Source organism: Sorex araneus, chromosome 2, assembly GCF_027595985.1.
Source record: "Sorex araneus isolate mSorAra2 chromosome 2, mSorAra2.pri, whole genome shotgun sequence".
NCBI classification, from domain to species: Eukaryota; Metazoa; Chordata; class Mammalia; order Eulipotyphla; family Soricidae; genus Sorex; species Sorex araneus.
The window spans coordinates 26404157-26422990 of NC_073303.1; the positions used below are offsets into that span (position 1 = coordinate 26404157).

Here is an 18834-nt window from a genome sequence, read left to right on the forward strand (position 1 = left end):
GAGGTAGGGCAGCAGGCAGGCGCGTGCCTTGCACACGGCCAACCCAGGTTTGATCCCTGGCATCCCATACGGTTCCCCGAGCAAAGCCAGGAGCAAGTCTTGAGTGCAGAGCCAGGAGTAAGCCCAGGTGTGACAAATCAGTAGAGAAACAGAGAGGAATGCAGCATCTCCCTTAAAATACACAAAAGGGAGAAGGGGACATGTTTCTTTTAACTAAGAGTCGACAACTTTATTTCCATGTTTCACAATACAAATGAAAAGTTCTGTTTTTTTGTTCCATTTACTAGCCCCCTCCAGAACTATCCTCTCTCTGATGGGAAGGGGGGGCAAGTCTCCCTCTAACACCCCTGGAGAAAACCCAGAGTCACAGCACCGCGATCTCCTGGTGAAGAAGAACAAGTGACAGAAGTGGAGAGAGAGAAAGAGAGAGAGAGAGATCGGCTCCCGCTCTCCTTATCTGTCTGGTCGAGTCATTCCAGGCCGAGTGGGCACCATCATGGGGCGGGCGGGGGGTCTCATCATTGGAGGCCCGGGCATCATGGGCATGTGGCCTCCCATCGGCGGCCTCATTCCAGGAGCTGCAGGGGAGGAAAAGAATCAGAATTTTTGTGTACAAGAGTCTGACAGCACCTTAATTATAAAAGATCAAAATGCCCCACCCTGCAAAATGCAAGAAGGCACCTGACAGAGCAAAGAACCCTGTTCGTGAACTACTTAAGACACTCACTCACACAAAGGTGCACCTGAAGCCTCAGGACCTAGTGACAGGAAAGAGAGTCACCACTAGATCCAGAGAAGCTGATTCCCTACAGTGACCTTCTTCTCACTCATGGAAAGTCACAACAAAGCGCGGTGTTCTCCAATCAGCTCTCCTCAGTTCTGCCTGCAGCCTAACCAGAAGCTTCCTCCCGCGTAGGGAGCCGCTTTACAAGCCTGGCTCTTATCTCCTAGTCAGACAGCCTGGCTCTCTGATTCTAACAGAGGCTTGTAGCAAGGTTGCCACTGTGGTCGCCATTTGTTTCTCAATAGCCTATGCCTGTAACAAAAGGACATGTCAATCTGCATTTGTATGTGGGTCCAGACACCATTTCCCCCCAGCAGAAAAGGTGTAAGTAGTAGCTGCTAGTAGAATAAACTCTCTCTTTCTCCTTGCTGCTTTCTGCGTCTGTCTGCGGCTGTTCATCCACTGTGTCCTCTTCTCAGTCCCACAAAGGGTCCTCCCTTGCTGGTCAGGACGGGATCCCACACTCCCGGATGCACACGGGGACCAAAGGCCATCTAGCAGGGCACATTTGTCAGACTTGCGGGAAAGGTGCGGAGCAGGAGTCCAAGCTGAGCGCTGAGGAAGTAATCTTACTGTGCCCGATTCAAGAACAGTAACAGGCAACACCTAACACATAACCACCAGTACTCAAACCAATCCACTATCTGAATGCACTTTAGAAACAAGAACCGACATCTCTAAAGAGTCTCCTCAATATACCAGCCAAATCGGGGGCCAGAGAAAGGCAGGCGAGCCGAGGTGGGGCCAGGTCACAGGCAGCCTCACGCACAGGCAGAGCCTCGTCCTCAGCATCCTCAGCTGCGTGCTGGGCTCATGGGTGCACATTTTATTGTCAGGTCTAATTTCTCATGCTACGGGTCTCCGTATAAAGGGTCAGGAAGATAGCGCAAAGGCTGGAGAGAGCATGCATTGCATGCAACAGCCCTAGGTTCAAACCCTGTCACCACATGGTCCCCCCAAACACCACCTGGAGTGCCTGAGCACTGCATTAGGAGCAGGCCCCTATCTTTCCTCCATACCCAGGAAGGATGACCTAAAATCTGATCAAAAAGACATAAAAGTCGACCTGTTTTTATTTTTGGTTTTTGCATTTGGGTCACACCCAGTGATGCACAGGGGTCACTCCTGGCTCTGCACTCAGGAATTACCCCTGGCAGTGCTCGGGGGACCATATGGGATGCTGGGAATTGAACCTGGGTTGGCCGCATGCAAGGTAAACGCCCTACCCCCCCGTGTTATCGCTCCAGACCAAAGTCAACCTGTTTTTAACCAAACAGTTTTGGTTTTACAATAAATAAACCAAACAGTCTCGTTTTATTTATTTATTTTCTGACTTCTTCCTGGTCCTTGGGCCACAGTTGGTGATGCTCACCAGGCGGTGCTTAAGGGACCATATCGAAAGCCGGGGATTGAACCTGGGTCAGCCACATGAAGCAAGTGCTTTACCCGCTGTACTATCTCTCCAGCCCCAAGTTTATCTTATTTTTAAAATGTGCCGTAGCATAGCAGGTAGGGAATTTGCCTTACACACAGCCGACCCAGGCTTGTGGATAGCATCCCATATGGTGCCCTAAGCACTAAGAGGAATGATCTCAGCGTAGACCCAGGAGTAAGCTATGAGCACTGCCACGTGTGGGCCCCAAACAAAAACAAAACAAAACAAAGAAAGTGAGTGGGGCTGGAGCGATAGCACAGTGGTAAGGTGTTTGCCTTGCACACAACTGGGATTCGATCCCTGGCATCCCAGGAGTAATTCCTGAGTGCAGAGCCAGGAGGAACATTAAGTATTGTCAGGTGTGGCCTAAAAAACCAAAAAAAAAAAAAAGGCAGAGAGCACATAGGGGGCACGGGTTCAACTCCCAGCATCATATGGCTCCCCCCAGAGCACCACAGAAAGTGACCCTAAGCACCACTGGGTGTGGCCCCAAACCAAAAATAAAACTAAACAAACAGAATAAAGGAGTAGAATGGACATCCATCTACCCATCAACAACCACTAAGCACTGGGATCTATGAAAATAGAATGATCCAAAGATACCCAGAATCCAGAGCAAGAAGCCTGCGCCATTAACTGGCAGAGATGCACTCTTGGTGTCCCACACTCTTAAGCTCTTTGTGAATTTAAATTTGTGACCCTGAATTAAGAATGCAAAGAATAGTGGAGAGAAGCGGACGAGGGGGAGGGTAAGGCGGAGGAATATTGTAAGCAAGAAACCCTATAAGTAACAGCATGGACAATCGTGGCGCCACAGATGAATTTTTCAAAAACATATTATACTGAAAAAAAGCAGAGAGACTGACAAAAAGGGGTACGGGAATGCGGCTCAGTACTAGAGCAGCTGCCTTTGCGAGAAGCCACAAGGTCAGTTCCTGAGTGTGATTCTGATGGCAGGAACACTGGATTCCCTGGTGCAATAAACAAAAAATCATAACCTCTGGGAATCCCACAACGAACTTTACAACAACCAAAGAAAGGGAGAAATGAAAAAAAAATAGAAAAAAAAATAAATAAAAATTAAAAAATTTTTAAAAAGAAAAAAAAAGAAAAAAGGGAGAAAGGAAAAAGGGAAAAACTGTAGAGTCCAGAGAAAGACAGAAAGAGAAGTGCAGAGAGATAGTAGAGATAGTAAGGTGTCTGCCTTGCATGTGAAAGACCCCGGTTTGATCCCCTGGAACCTGAGATGGTTTCCCCAAGTCCTACCAGGAGCAATTTCTTTTTTTTTTTTTTTTTTTTTTTTGCTTTTTGGGTCACACCCAGCGATGCTCAGGGGTTACTCCTGGCTTTGCACTCAGGAATTACTCCTGGCGGTGCTTGGGGGACCATATGGGATGCCGGGGATCGAACCCGGGTCAGCCGCGTGCAAGGCAAACGCCCTACCCGCTGTGCTATCGCTCCGGCCCCCAGGAGCAATTTCTGAGTGCAGAGCCAAGAGTAAGCCCTGAGCACTGCTGGTTGTGCAACCCCCCTCCCACCACCCCCCCAACGAAAAGCAAAAGGAGCCGCCTAAGTTACTTGTGCTGAGTTCACAGCTACTAAGGCCAGAATTTTTTTAATCTAGACCCTCATGTTCCTAAATGATCGTACACAGCACGCACGTGAACAAACGCTGCTGCCTAGGAAGCGCCTCCAACACCTTCGCAGCCCGGCCTGCTGGGTGGGTCGCAGTCTTCCAAGGACGGCTGTATCTGCTCATTTACTTAATTTGACTAATCAATCTACAAGCCAATAAAAGGACTGTTTAAAACACACAGTCACCGGGCTGGACAATCCAATGGGCTGAGCTCATGCAGCACGTGTGGGAGGTTCAGCTTGATAACAGAGAGTGACCAGAGCACAGAGCCCGGAGTCATCCCTGAGTACCACCATGTGCAGCCCAAAAACCAGGAAAAATTACAATTATGAAAACTATGTGGATACTTAGTTTCAGCAAATCACCCTGAAAAGTGTTTACAAATTTAGAAGGCAAGACAATGAGAGCAGGGTTACAACTAAACAGCCGCACTCTCTGATGACTTCAGAGAAAATGAAACTAAAGTGGGTGAAGGATGTGTTAGTTCTGGGTATGCTACAAGAGGATATTTAAAAAAAAAAAAAAATCAGCAGAACCAATCTCAAAATAAACCCACAACAGGGCTGGAGAAAATATACACTGGTGGGGGTATGGGTGCTTGGTTGTATGACTGAAACTCAATCATGAAAGCTTTGTATCTCACGGTGACTCATTAAAAAAATAGAAAAACAAAAAAACCCTCCACAACCGTGGACTAGAAAAACTGGCAAACTATTTTACATTAAATGCTTGGGACCAAGGCTGTGGTCACTGGGCGAGCACTTTCCTTTCACAGAGCAATCCCCGAGCATTAGGCCAGAAGTCCCAGCTTAGCTCAAAAACCAAAATGAAATTAAAATCAAATGCTGGTGGTTTAAGGTTTTTTCACCTTCCGGAAGGTCTCTTTCCTCTCCCCTGCACTCTGCCTTCCCATGGCCACTGTGTAGCTGGCTAGGGTGACACACGCCGGCCGAGGTGCTCAGCAAGGTCTGTGCGCCCTGTAGTGGAGGCCCTTGCGCACAGGTTCCCAAAGAGTGACACTCTGCTGAGGCACGGGCACCCTGGTGGGAGTGCTTGCCGCAGTCCCTGTTCCCGGCCACGGTGATCAAACATCTTGGTGCTGGTGCTCGCCTTCCAGTTACCTGTGGCTGCACCCCCGCCTCGGGCACAACTGGAAACCACTAGCAGCGCCGAGGACCAGAACACAGAACTGCCAGGGTTGGCTGAGACACATGGGGCATGTGGCTGTATTGACTCGTGACCACAAGCCTGGAGGCCCGTGTTCTAAGACACCGTGGGTTCTCCAGATCTTTGGCAACATTTGTTTTGTGTGTTTGGGGGCCACACCCAGGGGGGCTCAGGGCTTACTCCTGTCTCTACACTCAGGAATCACTCCGGGAGGTGTTCAAGGACCTTAATAGGATGCAGGGGATCAATGCCCAGTCAGCAGTAATGGTAAATGCCCTTCCTGCCATGCTACTGCTCCAGCCCTACCTTTGGCACCTCTTTCATATGCTGATCTGTTCTCACTAAGCACAAGATTAGAGAAGCACTAGAGGGCAGCTCCACTCCAACTCAAAACTGAACAACTGGCAGGACAACCCGATTATCCGCCCTTTCCCCCACTCCGCCTGAACAAGCTCACCCTCCTTCCTTTCACTGTAGCGGTAAGTCAGGAGGCGGCAGGAAAGAGCGAAAGAGCGGAGACAGAGGGGGAAAGAGCGGCCTTCTGCTTTGGTGAGCGCAGGGTCTTTGGCTCCATCCTCTTACACAGATAAACCCAAGTACTTTTCTTTCTCATTAGAGTTCACCAAGTATAATCACAAACCTAAGAATTCCACTTATCCGGAGAACTGAAACACGATGCCGCCTCCTAGAAGGCTGACTTACCAGGTCCCACCGGCATCATCCCCGGAGGAGGGGGGCCCATCATCGGCATCATGGGAGGGCCCCCCATATGGGGCGCTGGCATCATCCCAGGGCGAGGAGGACCCGCTGAAACAAAGAATGAGACCCAAGGTTAAAACATGCCCGAGTGACAGTACAGTAGCAGGGTGCTCGCCTTGAAGCAGCCAGCCGCCGTTCCATCCCCTGCACCCCGTATGACCCCGAGCAGAGCCAGAGTAAGCCCTGACAACACCAGGTGTGGCCAAAAACCAAACAAACAAAAAGCGCTTACAGGGCCAGAGATAGTAGCACAGAGTAAGGCACTTGCCTTGCACACACCAACCAGGCTTCAGCCCCTGGACTCCCTACGGTCCCCAAAACCCTACCAGACGTGATCCCTGAGCACAGAGCCAGGAGTAAACCCTGAGCACCATGAGCTGTGGCCTAAAGCGATGCTTATATATTGGCTGTTTTCTTTCTTCCCACTGTCTCTCTCCCTCGCCTCCCTACCCCGCTCTGTTCCCGCTTTCTGGGCCACACCTGAGCAGCTCAGGGGTCACTCCTGCTGGAACTCAGGAGACCCTGCAGTACAGGGATGGAACCTGGGCACCTTCTATATGCAAAACATTCTCTCTCCTGAATGAAACTAATCAGGCCTCAGAATCTGATCCCAATTCTCTAATACCTGAATTTCTCTGTACTTGTGCCAAGGGATAAACCCAGGGTCCCATGCATGCAAAGCTCCGTGTTCTACAAGTAACTTATGACTTTTTCTTTCTTTTTTTTTTTTTTTGGTGACAGTAGATCAAGAAAAATCAGCACGCCATAGAAATGAATTACTTTGAAGCATGAACAAACCTGGCTAGACAAAAGTGAAAATGAAGTCAGGCTCCGCAAGTTACAGAATTCCAGAGCCAAGATAGAGATAGTGCAGTGGGTAAGGTACTGCTTTGCATGTGGCCAACAAGGGTTTGGGCCCCAGAATCTCAGGAGTGATTCCTGAGTACAGCCAAGAATAACCCCTGAGAACTGGACGGTATGGCCCCCCAGGTATGGCCCCCAAACAAAACAAAAATCCCCAGGGCCAGTGCTAGAGAGCTAGTACAGCAGATAAGGTGCTCGCCTTGCAGGTGGCTGATCCCTGGCATTGCCTTGCAAATGGCACCCCGAGCACCACCTTGATTAAGCCCTAAAGATGGTCAAGTGTGGCCCTAAGTCCCAGGACCAGAGAGATAGTGAAGGGGTCATGAAACAAGCCGGCATTACATTCTATGGACCCTAGTTTGAGTCCCTGGTACCACTGGGCATCAATCCCGAGTGTCATCCTGTGAGGCCAAAGGACCACCCCCATGCTCCATCCCCTCCCCAAAGGAAACAAATTATTTTAAATTTCAAAAGATTTTATTTTGGGGCTTCATCTGGCAATATATGACGCAATGCTCAATACTCCTGGCTCTACATTCAAAGTTCATTCCTCTGGTACTTAGGGGGACCATATGAGGTGCAGGGGATCAAATCCAGGTTGTTATAGGCAAGACAAACACCTTACCTCTACTCTATACTATCTCTCCGGTCCCCAAGATTTAAAATTTTTTTTCTTTTTTTAGGGTCACACCCGGCGATGCTCAGGGGTTACTCTTGGCTAATGCACTCAAGAATTACTCCTGGCTCATGCACTCAGGAGTTACTCCTGGTGGTGCTTGGGGACCATATGGGATGCTGGGAATCGAACCCAGGTTGGCCAAGTGCAAGGCAAACGCCCTACCCGCTGTGCTATTGCTCCAGCCCCATGAGATTTTTTTTTTTTGCTTTTTGGGTCACACCTGGTGATGCACAGGGGTTACTCCTGGCTCTGCACTCAGGAATTACCCCTAGCAGTGCTCAGGGGACCATATGGGATGCTGGGATTCGAACCCGGGTTGGCCGCGTGCAAGGCAAACACCCTACCCGCTGTGCTATCACTCCAGCCCCAGCCCCATGAGATTTTAATTTTCTTTTATTTTTGCTTTTTTGGGTCACACCCAGCGATGCTCAGGGGTCACTCCTGGCTCTGCACTCAGGAATTACCCCTGGCCATGCTCAGGGGACCATATGGGATGCTGGGAATCGAACCCGGGTCGGCCGTGTACAAGGCAAACGCCCTACCCGCTGTGCTATCACTCCAGCCCTGAGATTTTAATTTTTAAAAAAGGGTACATGATACCTTTTGCAGAGTGCCTGACAAAAAGCTGATGAACTTCCCAAGTACATAATTTCAGAAATATACTTTTAAATAAAGTACACAGATATGTATGCAGACACATTCCTGACAATAACATTCACAAGACCAACAACATGAAACAATTTAAGTGCCTAAGAGGAAAAAAACAGTGAGGTTAAAAATACATCACTGGGGGGGCTGGAGCGATAGCATAGTGGGTAGGGCGTTTGCCTTGCATGCCACCGATGCAGGTTTGATTCCCAGCATCCCATATGGTCCCCAAGCACCACCAGGAGTAACTCTTGAGTGCATGAGCCAGGAGTAACTTCTGTGCATCGCCAGGTGGGTGTGACCCAAAAACAAAAACAAAACAAAACAAAAAAATCACAGGGCCTGGAGGAGACACTACAGCTGTACTTGCCTTGCATGTGGTTCAGTCTCAGTACCAAATGTGGTCCCAGGAATAATTCCTGAGCACTGGCCGGCCAGGTGTGACCAAAAACAAACAAAAACCCCAAACCCCACACCACATTATATTTATGCCACACAGTATTTTATTATTAAAAATAATGAAAGCATATTCTCTACGGCTGCATTACAATCTGCAAGTATGCATATTCCCTCCTCACATCTCTCTAAAACTATTTACTTCACTAAGAAAGTCTTAAAATGAGCAACTGCACAGCAGCCTTACATGCGGCTGCGGCTGACCTGGGCTCAATCCCAAGCAACCCACATGGTTCCCCAGGTACCGCTAAGAGTGAACCCTGAGCACAGAGCCAGGAATAAGCCCAAAACACCGCTGGGTGTGCCTCTCCCCACACCCCCACAAAAGGTGGGAAGAGGCCTGGAAGATTGAAACAGCTGAGAAGCCTTGTTCAAAATCGGGCCGTCCAGAACAACAGCACAGCAGGCAGGTCACTTGCCTTGGACGGAGCATCTCACACGGTGTCGAAAGCCTGCCAGGAATGATCCTGAGCAGAGCCAGGAGGAAGCCCTGAGCACCACCAGGTGCGGCCCAAAACAAAACAAAAACCGTTAATTTGTCATTCTGGGGGGGACGGGGCGGGGAGGTGGGGGCTTTGCTGAATCATACCTGGCTCAGGGATTACTCCTGACTCGGGACTCAGGAATTACTCTTGCTGCGCTCGGGAGATCATGTGGGATGCCAAGGATCAAACCTTTCCCTTGGCCATGTGCAAGGGCAACTCCCTCCCCTACAATACTATCTCTCCGGCCCGGACTTGTCATTCTCTCTTCCAGTCCACCATGCAGAAAGCAGAAACCTCCTAATGAGCAGAGGCCTCTGATCTACACTAATTCCAGCTATCCAATTTTGGGGGCTGTTCTTTTGTTTCGGGGCTCCACCTAGTAGTGCAAGGTTACTCCTCGTTCTGAGCTCAGGGATAACTCTTGGTGGGACACAGGATAACATACAGCATCCTGGGGATCAAACCCAGGTTGCGATAGGCAAGGCAAATGCTGCCCCACACACCCTATCCGCTGCACTATCGCTACGGCCCTTCTGGTTTTTGTTGTTTAACAAAACTCTTCAGCAATTTTAATCCTCCAGTGAAGTGCTTACAGCAGTAAATACCTTTCATTTATCAGTTCATCTCACCATAGCTATTTCAGAATTCCAGTGAATTTATCTTGGAGCCACACTTAGAATGCCACAAACATAATACCCTATTAACAATGAAATAAAGAAATAATCCCAACATATTTAAAACATTATACCACTGAATTTATTCTCTATATTTATTCAATAAATATTTGAAAGTCAACTGTGAGATCACTTAGCAAAGTCAGAGAGAATCTGTTCAATTACCCCCTTAAAACACTTTCTCAACTTACGGAGACTGGGCGGAGGTGGGATCATCGCCCCCGCAGGAGGAGGGGCAGAGAACGGAGTCGGAGGAATCTTGCCTTGTTGAAATGCAGCAGCTTTGGAGAGAGCAAGGGGGAAAACACAGTAAGAATTCAACAACCGGGGTGCCAGGAGGGATACTGGAAACAATGATGGTGAAAAATGCGCACTGGTGCTGTCATGGGTGTTCGATCACTGTATGACTGAAACTCAATCATGAAAGCTTTGTAACTGTACCTCATGGTAATTCAATAATTTTTTTTTTTTTTTGCTTTTTGGGTCAAACCCGGCAATGCACAGGGGTTAGTCCTGGCTCTGCACTCAGGAATTACTCTTGGCGGTGCTCAGGGGACCATATGGGATACCGGGTTGGCCACGTGCAAGGCAAACGCCCTACCCGCTGTGCTATTGCTCCAGCCTCTTAATAAAAGAAATTTTTTAAAAAGAATTCAACCATGTATGAGCTGCAAACTGACTTCAGAGTCTCACTTTATTTTAAAGTATTATGCATTTCCAAGACTGAATTAACTATGAGAGATTGAAGTAAGCTTCTTAGCAAAAATGTCATTTTATTTATCTTGGGGTTGGGGGGAAGGTTCTCAAGCAAGGCCCCTCCTAAAGGTTCTCACCCAGGGGCTTGAGCAATAAAGAGCAGGTAAGGTGCTTGCCTTGCATGCAGCTGACCCGGGTTCTGTCTCCAGCATCCTATATGGTGCCCTGAGTATTGCCAGGAGCAACCCCTGAGCATCACGGGGTGGGGCCCAAACCCACCAAAAAAAAAAAAAAAGATTCTTGCCCAACTGGGCTGGTGGTTCCACACCAGGGCTTGAGGATATGTTCTTGCTGCTCCAGTTGCCAGGGGTCCTCCAGGACCACACTTGCCAGTGATGGGGGTCTCCAGAGATGCATTTAGAGAGCCAAGGATGGAACCTGCCAGCCACATGCAAGGTACACCTGAACTTCTGTATTGTCTCTCTCTGGCCCCAAGAAATAGGTCATTCTAAGTCAACAGATCTGACTGTTAAGCAATGTAAGTTGGGGTGGGGAGTGGGGACACAGCTTGGAGGGCTGGAGCCTGTGTGCTGTGAGGCACCCCTGCACGCAGTCTCTCAGGAAACAGCGCACTCTCTCTTGCATCTCACCCAGGCATTGTCGAGAGGAAGGTGATACTGGAGACATCTGAAAAACGGTCTCTGTTCAAAAGGAACATCCCACAACATACTGGGCGAAACTGGAAAGGCACAGTGTACCCGGCATTGTTACAGAGCAGAGAGGCAGCGTTCTTGCCAAGAGAATTAATGTCCATATTAATGAGCATATTAAGTATTCCACAACCAGTCACACACACTTGATGAATAAATAAAAGAATTCTGGATTAAAATACAAGCGAGCAAACAAAAGCAGAACGGAGAAAGGGAAGCAGACAAAGGATTCTGAGCAGGGAGAAGAGCATCATTTAACCTGTCAACTTTACGATTTTGCCATAATTTGTTTCCTAAAAACAGTCACAGGCCAGAACAATGGTACAGGGGTAAAGCGTTAGCCTTGTACACAGCTAACCCAGGTTCCATCCCCAACACTGCACACGGTTTGGCAGCCCTGTCAGGGGTGATCCTGGAGCTGACTCAGGACGAAGCCTTGAACACAGTTCAGTGCGGTCCAAACCAATCACTTTGAAAGAGGAAACCTATTTCCCCTTGCCAGTGACAAAGCCACAGTTCCATCTTTCCCCCCGCCCCCGCCAGCCTCCCCCTCCCCCAATCAACCAGATACAAACTCCACCTCCAAGGTTCTGCCGCAGCATTACCTGGGGCTTCCCAGGAACATAAAACTCTGTCCCGTAGTCTAGGCTGACAGGGAAACCAAGATAATGGGCAATTAGGCCTGGAAGATTTGTTTCCCCTTGCCAGTGAAGAAGGAAGCCACCGTTTCCCCCATCGACCGGACACATTTCATTCCCTAAGTCCTGGCCCAGGGGTCATCGAGATTTCCAGGACCATAAAACTCTGTCCTGGAGCCTAGGCCGACATGGAGACTAAGAAAAGGGGCAAAAATGCCCCGAAAGATTTAGACCAGAATTAGATCTAGACATCATTTTGTTTTTCTGGCATCTCTACATTGTAAAGACCTGCCAACCTATAAGGAACACCAGGTGCCCTTAAAAAGGCCTCCACAAAACCCCCTTACCTTAACTTAGTCCTACACTAAGTTCCTCCCCACTTCGGGAGCTCCTTTTCTCTTCTACTTTCCAACTCTGAGTCTGAGCATCTTTATTATTCAATACTTTCATTCTGGAAAATACTAAAGAACCTGGGAATCAAGAAGGAACAGAGACCCACCACCCCCCCCCCTAGCCTCATCTGCATCAACATCAGAATCAAGTTTACATTTGCTTGCCAGCTGGGAGTACAATGCAAGATTAAGAAAGGCCTCCTTTCGAAAACACCATGATGATCTGACACAGACGCCAAGTTCCTGTTCTGTCAGCGCCTGGGAGCCAAGCCGTGAACAGCATCAACGACCCTTATTAAGGAGAGTATGTGGACATACCCAGGCTGCAGACTAAGCTGTCACCTCAGTGATTTCCCCACCAATGATCTTTGTCGGGACAGCAAAGAAAAAATAACTCAAACCTCTCTCAATTTTTTTTTAAGAAGAACTACAAACCCACTTTTACTACAACAGGAAGAAGTCTGAGAAACTAGAAGGGCCAATCTAAATTCAATACAGATCTAGTCCACATCAGTCAAGAAATCTTAGGCAACTAAGATTCTTCTCTGCCCCACATCCCTGTCTGACCAAATACCTGGTGGGTCTAACCTCAGTAATTAATATTAATGTGTTCCTATACCCCTGGGAAACCAATGACCTTCCCCTTCTTTCATCAGCATATCACAATGCCCCTATTTATCATCAGAATGAATTGGTCCTGTGAAAAACAACAGAGACAGGAGGGGAAGAATGGGCCATTCTACACATCCCAACAAGAGACTGAACCGTACTTGTCTTGTCAATCAGGCTCTGGGCCTGCTCCTCCATCCATTTCTGATAGTAGTCTTTCACATTCTCTTTGTGTTTCCTGCCGCTGCAGTGAGTCTTTCTCACAGATGGCTGCAAAACAAAACGGTCACAGCACTCAGAGAAACAGATATTCAAAATCGGAAATTCTTCTAAAGCCTTACATTCATACAGGTAGCCTGGCTACCTTTAGCAGCTTTCACTGGGCACTAAAGCAGCATTCGTAAACTGTATCCAACAACAGCTTGCGAAAACTTACCGAGCCTCTTACCTAAAATCAGCGAACTATGGCCCATAAGCCAACAACTTGATTTTAAAAAAAAGAAAATGAGCCAAAGTGAATAGTACAGCGGGTAGGGTGCATGTGGCCAACCCAGGTTTGATCCCCAGCATCCCATGGTTCCCCAAGCACCACCAAGAGTAACTCTTGACTGCAGAGCCAGAAGTCCCAGAGCATCACTGGGTGTGGCCCAAAACCCACAAAAGAAAAAGAAAATAGGCAGAGTGGAACACAGACTCATTTATGTATTGTCTGTCATCCCTCTACAATGCAATGGCAGAATTGTGTGACATTCAAATATCAATAATCCTGGGACTCTAAGAAACTTTCTGTCACGGCAATTTCAAAACTTTTGTGAGGGGACAGTAAACGTGGGTGCAATCTGGGGCTACCTCTGTTTGTTCCCTCAAGGTAGTTTCGCAGGGGTGTGCTGAGTAATTTTTTTAAGAGGGAATACAGGCCAAATAAATTTGGAAACCTCTGTTCTTTGCATATCGAGTATAAATTCTATATAAATCACCTAAAGATCCTCATCTCTGGCCCACTAGGCCTTATAGTTGTTTCTTTCACAGCCTTATTGATCTTTCGGTTTTGTTTAGTTTTCATAGTACCAGAGATTGAACCAGGGCCTCATATATCTCCTGCCCCTACCCCAACTTTTTTTGAATTAAAGTTACATTAAAAATACGGGGCTGGAGCGATAGCACAGCGGGTAGGGCGTTTGCCTTGCACGTGGCCGACCCGGGTTCAAATCCCAGCATCCCATATGGTCCCCTGAGCACCGCCAGGAGTAATTCCTGAGTGTAGAACCAGGAGTAACCCCTGTGCATCGCCGGGTGTGACCCAAAAAAACACAACAACAACAACAAAATAATTGAATTTAAAATTAAAATGTTAAAATTAAAGTGTTAAATTCAACATTATGTGCAGGAGAGTACTGTCTGTCTCCCCTAAAAATGATGGCCCAATTTTTATAAATCATGAATGGGCCGGAGAGGCAGTCTGGGAGTTAAGATGCAGGTTGCATGCAGCTGACCCTGATGCTGGCCAACTCTAGTTCAATCCCCAGGAAGCCAAATTGGTCAAAAATAGGTAAGACTCCCCTGAGCACTGTTTGAAAATTCCCTCCCAACTACAGTCACATGTGTGTGGTACAATGGAATACTCATCAGGAAAAAAATCTCTAATACATGCAAAATGGATGAATCTCCACAGCATGCTGGGGTCAAGAATTCAAATACACCGAGACTAGTACAAAAGACCCCACTCAGAAGCAGGAGAGCTACACAGGACACAGCACTTGCCTTGCATGCGGACAAGCCCAGTTGGTATCCTCGCATGGGGTCCCTTGAGCACTGCCAGTGACTACTGGGAGTGAGGAGTAGCCCTGAGCACGCCAGATATGGCAGTTACTCCCCAGATTCCATTCATATCAAGTCAGGCTTTTTGGGTTTGTTTTGGGGCCATACACAGTGGTTACTCCTGGCTCTTCCTGGCTCAGGGGACATACGCGATGCGGGGGCTGGAACCTGGGTTGGCCTTGTACTATCACTCTGGCCCTCATGAGAAGTTTCAAACACACAATACTGATCCTCAATAATTAAAAAACAGATCAGTTGAGCCAGGGCTGAAAGGGGCTGACTGCAAAGAAATACAAGGGAATTTTCAGAGTGAAGAAATAGTTCACTTGATGTATGCTAAATATTAGTTATATGTCGAGTCATTGAACTGTATGCTTTATAACTGTGCTTTTAAGTTGACATGTTATATAAATTCAATAAAACTAATGGAAAAAATTACAAGGTTATCATCTAATTATTGCCTCAGAGCTGGCCAGATAGCTCAGAGGGCTGGAGTACATTTTGTATGCAAGAACCCCAGGTTCAATCCCTAAAACCGAGAGGTTCCCTATGCACAGTGCAGGTAGGATCCCTGAGAATCCCTGGGTGCAGACCACAATCAAAAACAATTGTCACGAAACACAGAGCTGGCTAAGCAGCAAACCAAGGCCTAGAAGCCAAATCTTGTTCAGAGGCTCCCTAACAATCTCCTCACTGGCTCTTACCACCAAATGTCTTATACATTTTAAAACTGACCACAAGCAACTGCTTCAACTTACCAGGAAAATTTTCGATTCTCACAGGATTATCATTTTATAACAATATTATTAACAAGGATTTCTGATATATCAACACAGAAGTAAAACTATTTTTCAATTCTCTTGAGTTTTGGTATCAGCAAGATGAGTGGCTACATAATACAAATACCAAACTGGCATAGAAAAGTATAATCCCATTACAATTTCAGAAACTAGGACTGAGAGTTTGATCTAGAGATGGGGAGGAAAGAAGTAAAACAACAAAAAACAAAGTTTGAGGAGCTGGAGAGATATTACAGTGGCACTTGCCTTGCATGCAGCTGACAAAGGTTCAACTGCTGGCATTCCAAATGCTTCCCCCAAGCCCCACTAGGAGTGATCCCTGAACACAGAGCAGAAGCAAGCCCTGAGAACCTCCAAGTGTGGCCCAGAAAACAAAACTAAAAACAAAAAAAAAAAAAAAGAGAGAAAAAAACAAATCAAGACTTGGGGCTATAAGCAAGCTAATACCAACCCAAATTATTGGGCATAAGCTCCTCCAGGACAATCTTCACTAATTTATTTTAGGTTTTTGGGTCACACCCAGAGATGCTCAGGAATCACTCCTGGTAAGCTCAAGGGACCATGTAGGATGATAGGAATCAAACCCGGGTTGTCAGTACGCACGCAAGGCAAACGCCCTCCACTGCACTAATGCTCTGGCCCTACACTAATATTCTGAGTGTAATACAGGACCGTATTTCTTTAAAAGCATTCACTCTATATACCCCATGAATTGACTAAAACTGAAACATATCTGACCACGTGTTAGAGAATTCCCAATGAAACAACAACAAGAACTCACTGGCTTTGTAGATCCTTGCAGCTACTATTCAAGATAGCTGTGATTTAATCACTTTTACAGAGGCAGCCAAGTACACAGCTGCTGTTCTCAAGGTGTGTTCTCAGACACCAAAGGATCTCTAAAGTCCTTCTACAGGTGTGTGCAAAATCAAAGTCGTTTCAAAACAGTATCAAGACCATCTTTGTATACTGTACTGACCTTTACACTGATGTCAAACGTGTTCTGTATCAGTTTTTATTTGGGGGCCACACCGGGCAGTGCTCAGGAATCACTCTGGTGGTGCTTGGGCAATCATATGTGGTGCCAGGGATCCAACCCAGGCTGGCTGCTTACAAGGCAAGTGCCTTCCTCCCTCTACTATCTCTCTGGCCTCAGCTTCGGCACTTTAGAATAAATCAAGAAAATCATCAGAATCACTGCATCAGAATCAATGTATTCTTGAATGCCAGGTACCCATGAAAAGGAGGGGAGCCAGTTCTGCTAACACCCATCAAACAGTACAATTATTATTATTAGTTGTTGTTTGGGGGCAATACCCACCTCCTGGCACTGCACTTAGGGATCACTCCTGGCAGGGGCACGGGAGACCATCTGGGATGTTGGGGATCAACCCCACATCAGCAGTGTGAAAAGCAAGTGCCCTACCTGCTATACTTTTGCTCCAGCCCCTTAAATTTCAACTCCTGAAGTTAAGCCTTTTTCAAAATAGGAATTATATACAACACACTTCTGAAAGACGTCAAATGTGTTATTTCAAGTAAAACGGAAGAGATAATTCTTCAACATGTGAGGTCCACCAGCTACATTTATTTATTTTTGGCCTATGCCTGGCAGTGCCCAGAGGCAACGTCTGTCTCTCAGCTGGGAGTCACTCCGAGCAGTACTCAGTGGAAAATGTGGTGCTATGGACCAAACTTGGGCTTCTATCATGCAAAGCACCCAACTCACTAAGCCATCCCCCTCCAAGTAAAAATTGCTTTTTATTTCCAAGAAACCAGAAACAATATTAGTCTAAAAAAAAAAAAAAAACATGGTGAGTCTGTCACTGCAAAGTTAACAAGCAGCACTGATTGCGGATGACCAATGTCAACTTGCAAGGAAATTTAAACTCTTAGAAAACTCGGGGACCACGAGACAGTCGAATCCTTTAAGGTCCGTTTCTAATTAGAGTGTAACATTAATGTGAATCTTATTTTTCCAGGGTAATATTCAGTCAACAAAAAATTTTCTACTAGGGCCAGAGAGCTAGTGTAAAGGTTAAGGGCACATACCTTGAATGGCGTTGCTTGGTAGATCCCTGGCATCACAGGCCAAGTATCAGCAAGGGGCAGCCCTGGAGGCTCTCAAGCACCCCCCAAGCAACCCCCAGGGTGGCCCTGGTAATCAACTGCACCCCAGCGTCCTGAGAACTATAAGTCCTATTGTCAAGAATGAAGATGGGAGCGTGCCCCACTTCCTATGCTCCTAGTATTAACCTACAAAGTACCTGATTCCCGGCAAGGTTTGTTAAGTTGGATGCACAAGTTAAACCCACAGTCCTGAACAAAAGCTTAGTCTCACAGGGCCCGGGGGTGTAGCCCAGCAGTCCAACTCCGGTCAAGGAGAAAACTCAAAAGGCTGGAGCCCAACGTTTGCATGAGAGAGACCCCAGTTCAATCCCGGCGATGCACGGTCCGATGCACGGTCCCCGGAGCACCTGAGCAGGGGGATAAGGGATGGGGGGAGGGAGGCGGGGAGGAGCCAAAACTAAACAAAAACAAACAAACAAAAAAAGGACAACACAAACCTACAAGGAGAAAAAAAGGCCTTAACGACGACATAGAAGGTCTAAAGAAAATGCAAAAGGCGCATCACTTACAGAGTCATGGGTGAGGTACGTGTCACAGTAGTCACAGTAAAACCTGGGAAGGGGCGAAGAGGAGAGAAAAAGATGACAATTGAGTCGAGAGACGGTCGGCGACCCTCCATAGCGGGCTGAGCTGAAACACACTCGCTCACAGACCTGCTCAAGGCCTCGAGACGCCCGGAGACACAAGCCAAGGACGGCTGGTCGGCGGCTCGCGCGGAGGCGACCCTCGCATTCGAATTCGAGAGAGGAAGAATCTAGAGCTCCGGGTCGGCCTGGCACCCCGAGCCCCCTCCTCGGCCCAGCGGCTCTCCCTAGGGAAACAACCCTCGCCGCGACCCCCCTCCCGCCCAAAGTCACAACTAGCGACCAACAACAATCGCCCCGCGACTCAGGATCCGACTCACTTAGGCATGATGCTCTGCAGGCCGTTGAACGCTCGTGTCCCGCTCGCCGGAAGTGACGCGCCAAGCAAGCGCCGCCGTCGCAGGAGAGCGTCATCAACGCGACTACAGAAACCCTACCGGGTCAGCCGCTCGCCTACGCAGCTGCGCCGTCATGTTTCTGCTCGCGTTAGCGGCCAGGCGAGGGGCGGGGCTTTTCCGGCTCTTCCTATTGGAAGGCGCGAAGGCGGGCACCGGCTTTTTCCCTCTCTTCCTATTGGAAGGCGCGAAGGCGGGCAACCGCCCATGTAATCCCGAGTCACGGGACTTCCGGGAGCGTGTTCGTGTCTCGTTCCGCTGAGGCTGAATGGTTGCTGGTTTTGTGCCTTTCTAGATGATGAGAAAGCATAAACCAGGCAAAGATAAAGCAGACGCAAATCCTTGCCAGCTGACGGGATTGACATTGGGGAAAACTGGCGAGGGTGGATTGAAGGAAAGGGGAAGAAGCGGGCTGATGCGATAGTACAGCGGGGAGGGCGTTTGCCTTGCAAGCGGCTGACCCGGCTGCCATCCT

General features: G+C 47.9%; 1 protein-coding gene across 1 annotated transcript; it reads right to left on the minus strand.

Moving 5' to 3' along the window:
* Positions 1-203: 203 nt before the first annotated feature.
* On the minus strand, positions 204-18371 carry SNRPC (small nuclear ribonucleoprotein polypeptide C). Its single transcript, XM_004617644.3, has 6 exons — positions 18285-18371; positions 17890-17932; positions 12794-12902; positions 9779-9868; positions 5725-5829; positions 204-578 (listed from the first exon to the last, which is right to left on the minus strand). Exons 1-6 carry the CDS (start codon positions 18290-18292, stop codon positions 454-456), a joined length of 480 nt encoding a protein of 159 aa, XP_004617701.1. The 5' UTR covers positions 18293-18371; the 3' UTR covers positions 204-453.
* Between the last annotated feature and the right edge of the window lie 463 nt (positions 18372-18834).

Excerpts from the sequence above, each read along its gene's own strand:
- SNRPC (XM_004617644.3), bottom strand. Across the intron at positions 12,903-17,889 it reads CGTACCTCACCCATGACTCT|CCATCTGTGAGAAAGACTCA; the intron begins GTAAGTGATGCG and ends TTTGTTTTGCAG. Across the intron at positions 5,830-9,778 it reads CCCACCTCCGCCCAGTCTCC|CGGGTCCTCCTCGCCCTGGG; the intron begins GTAAGTTGAGAA and ends TCTTTGTTTCAG.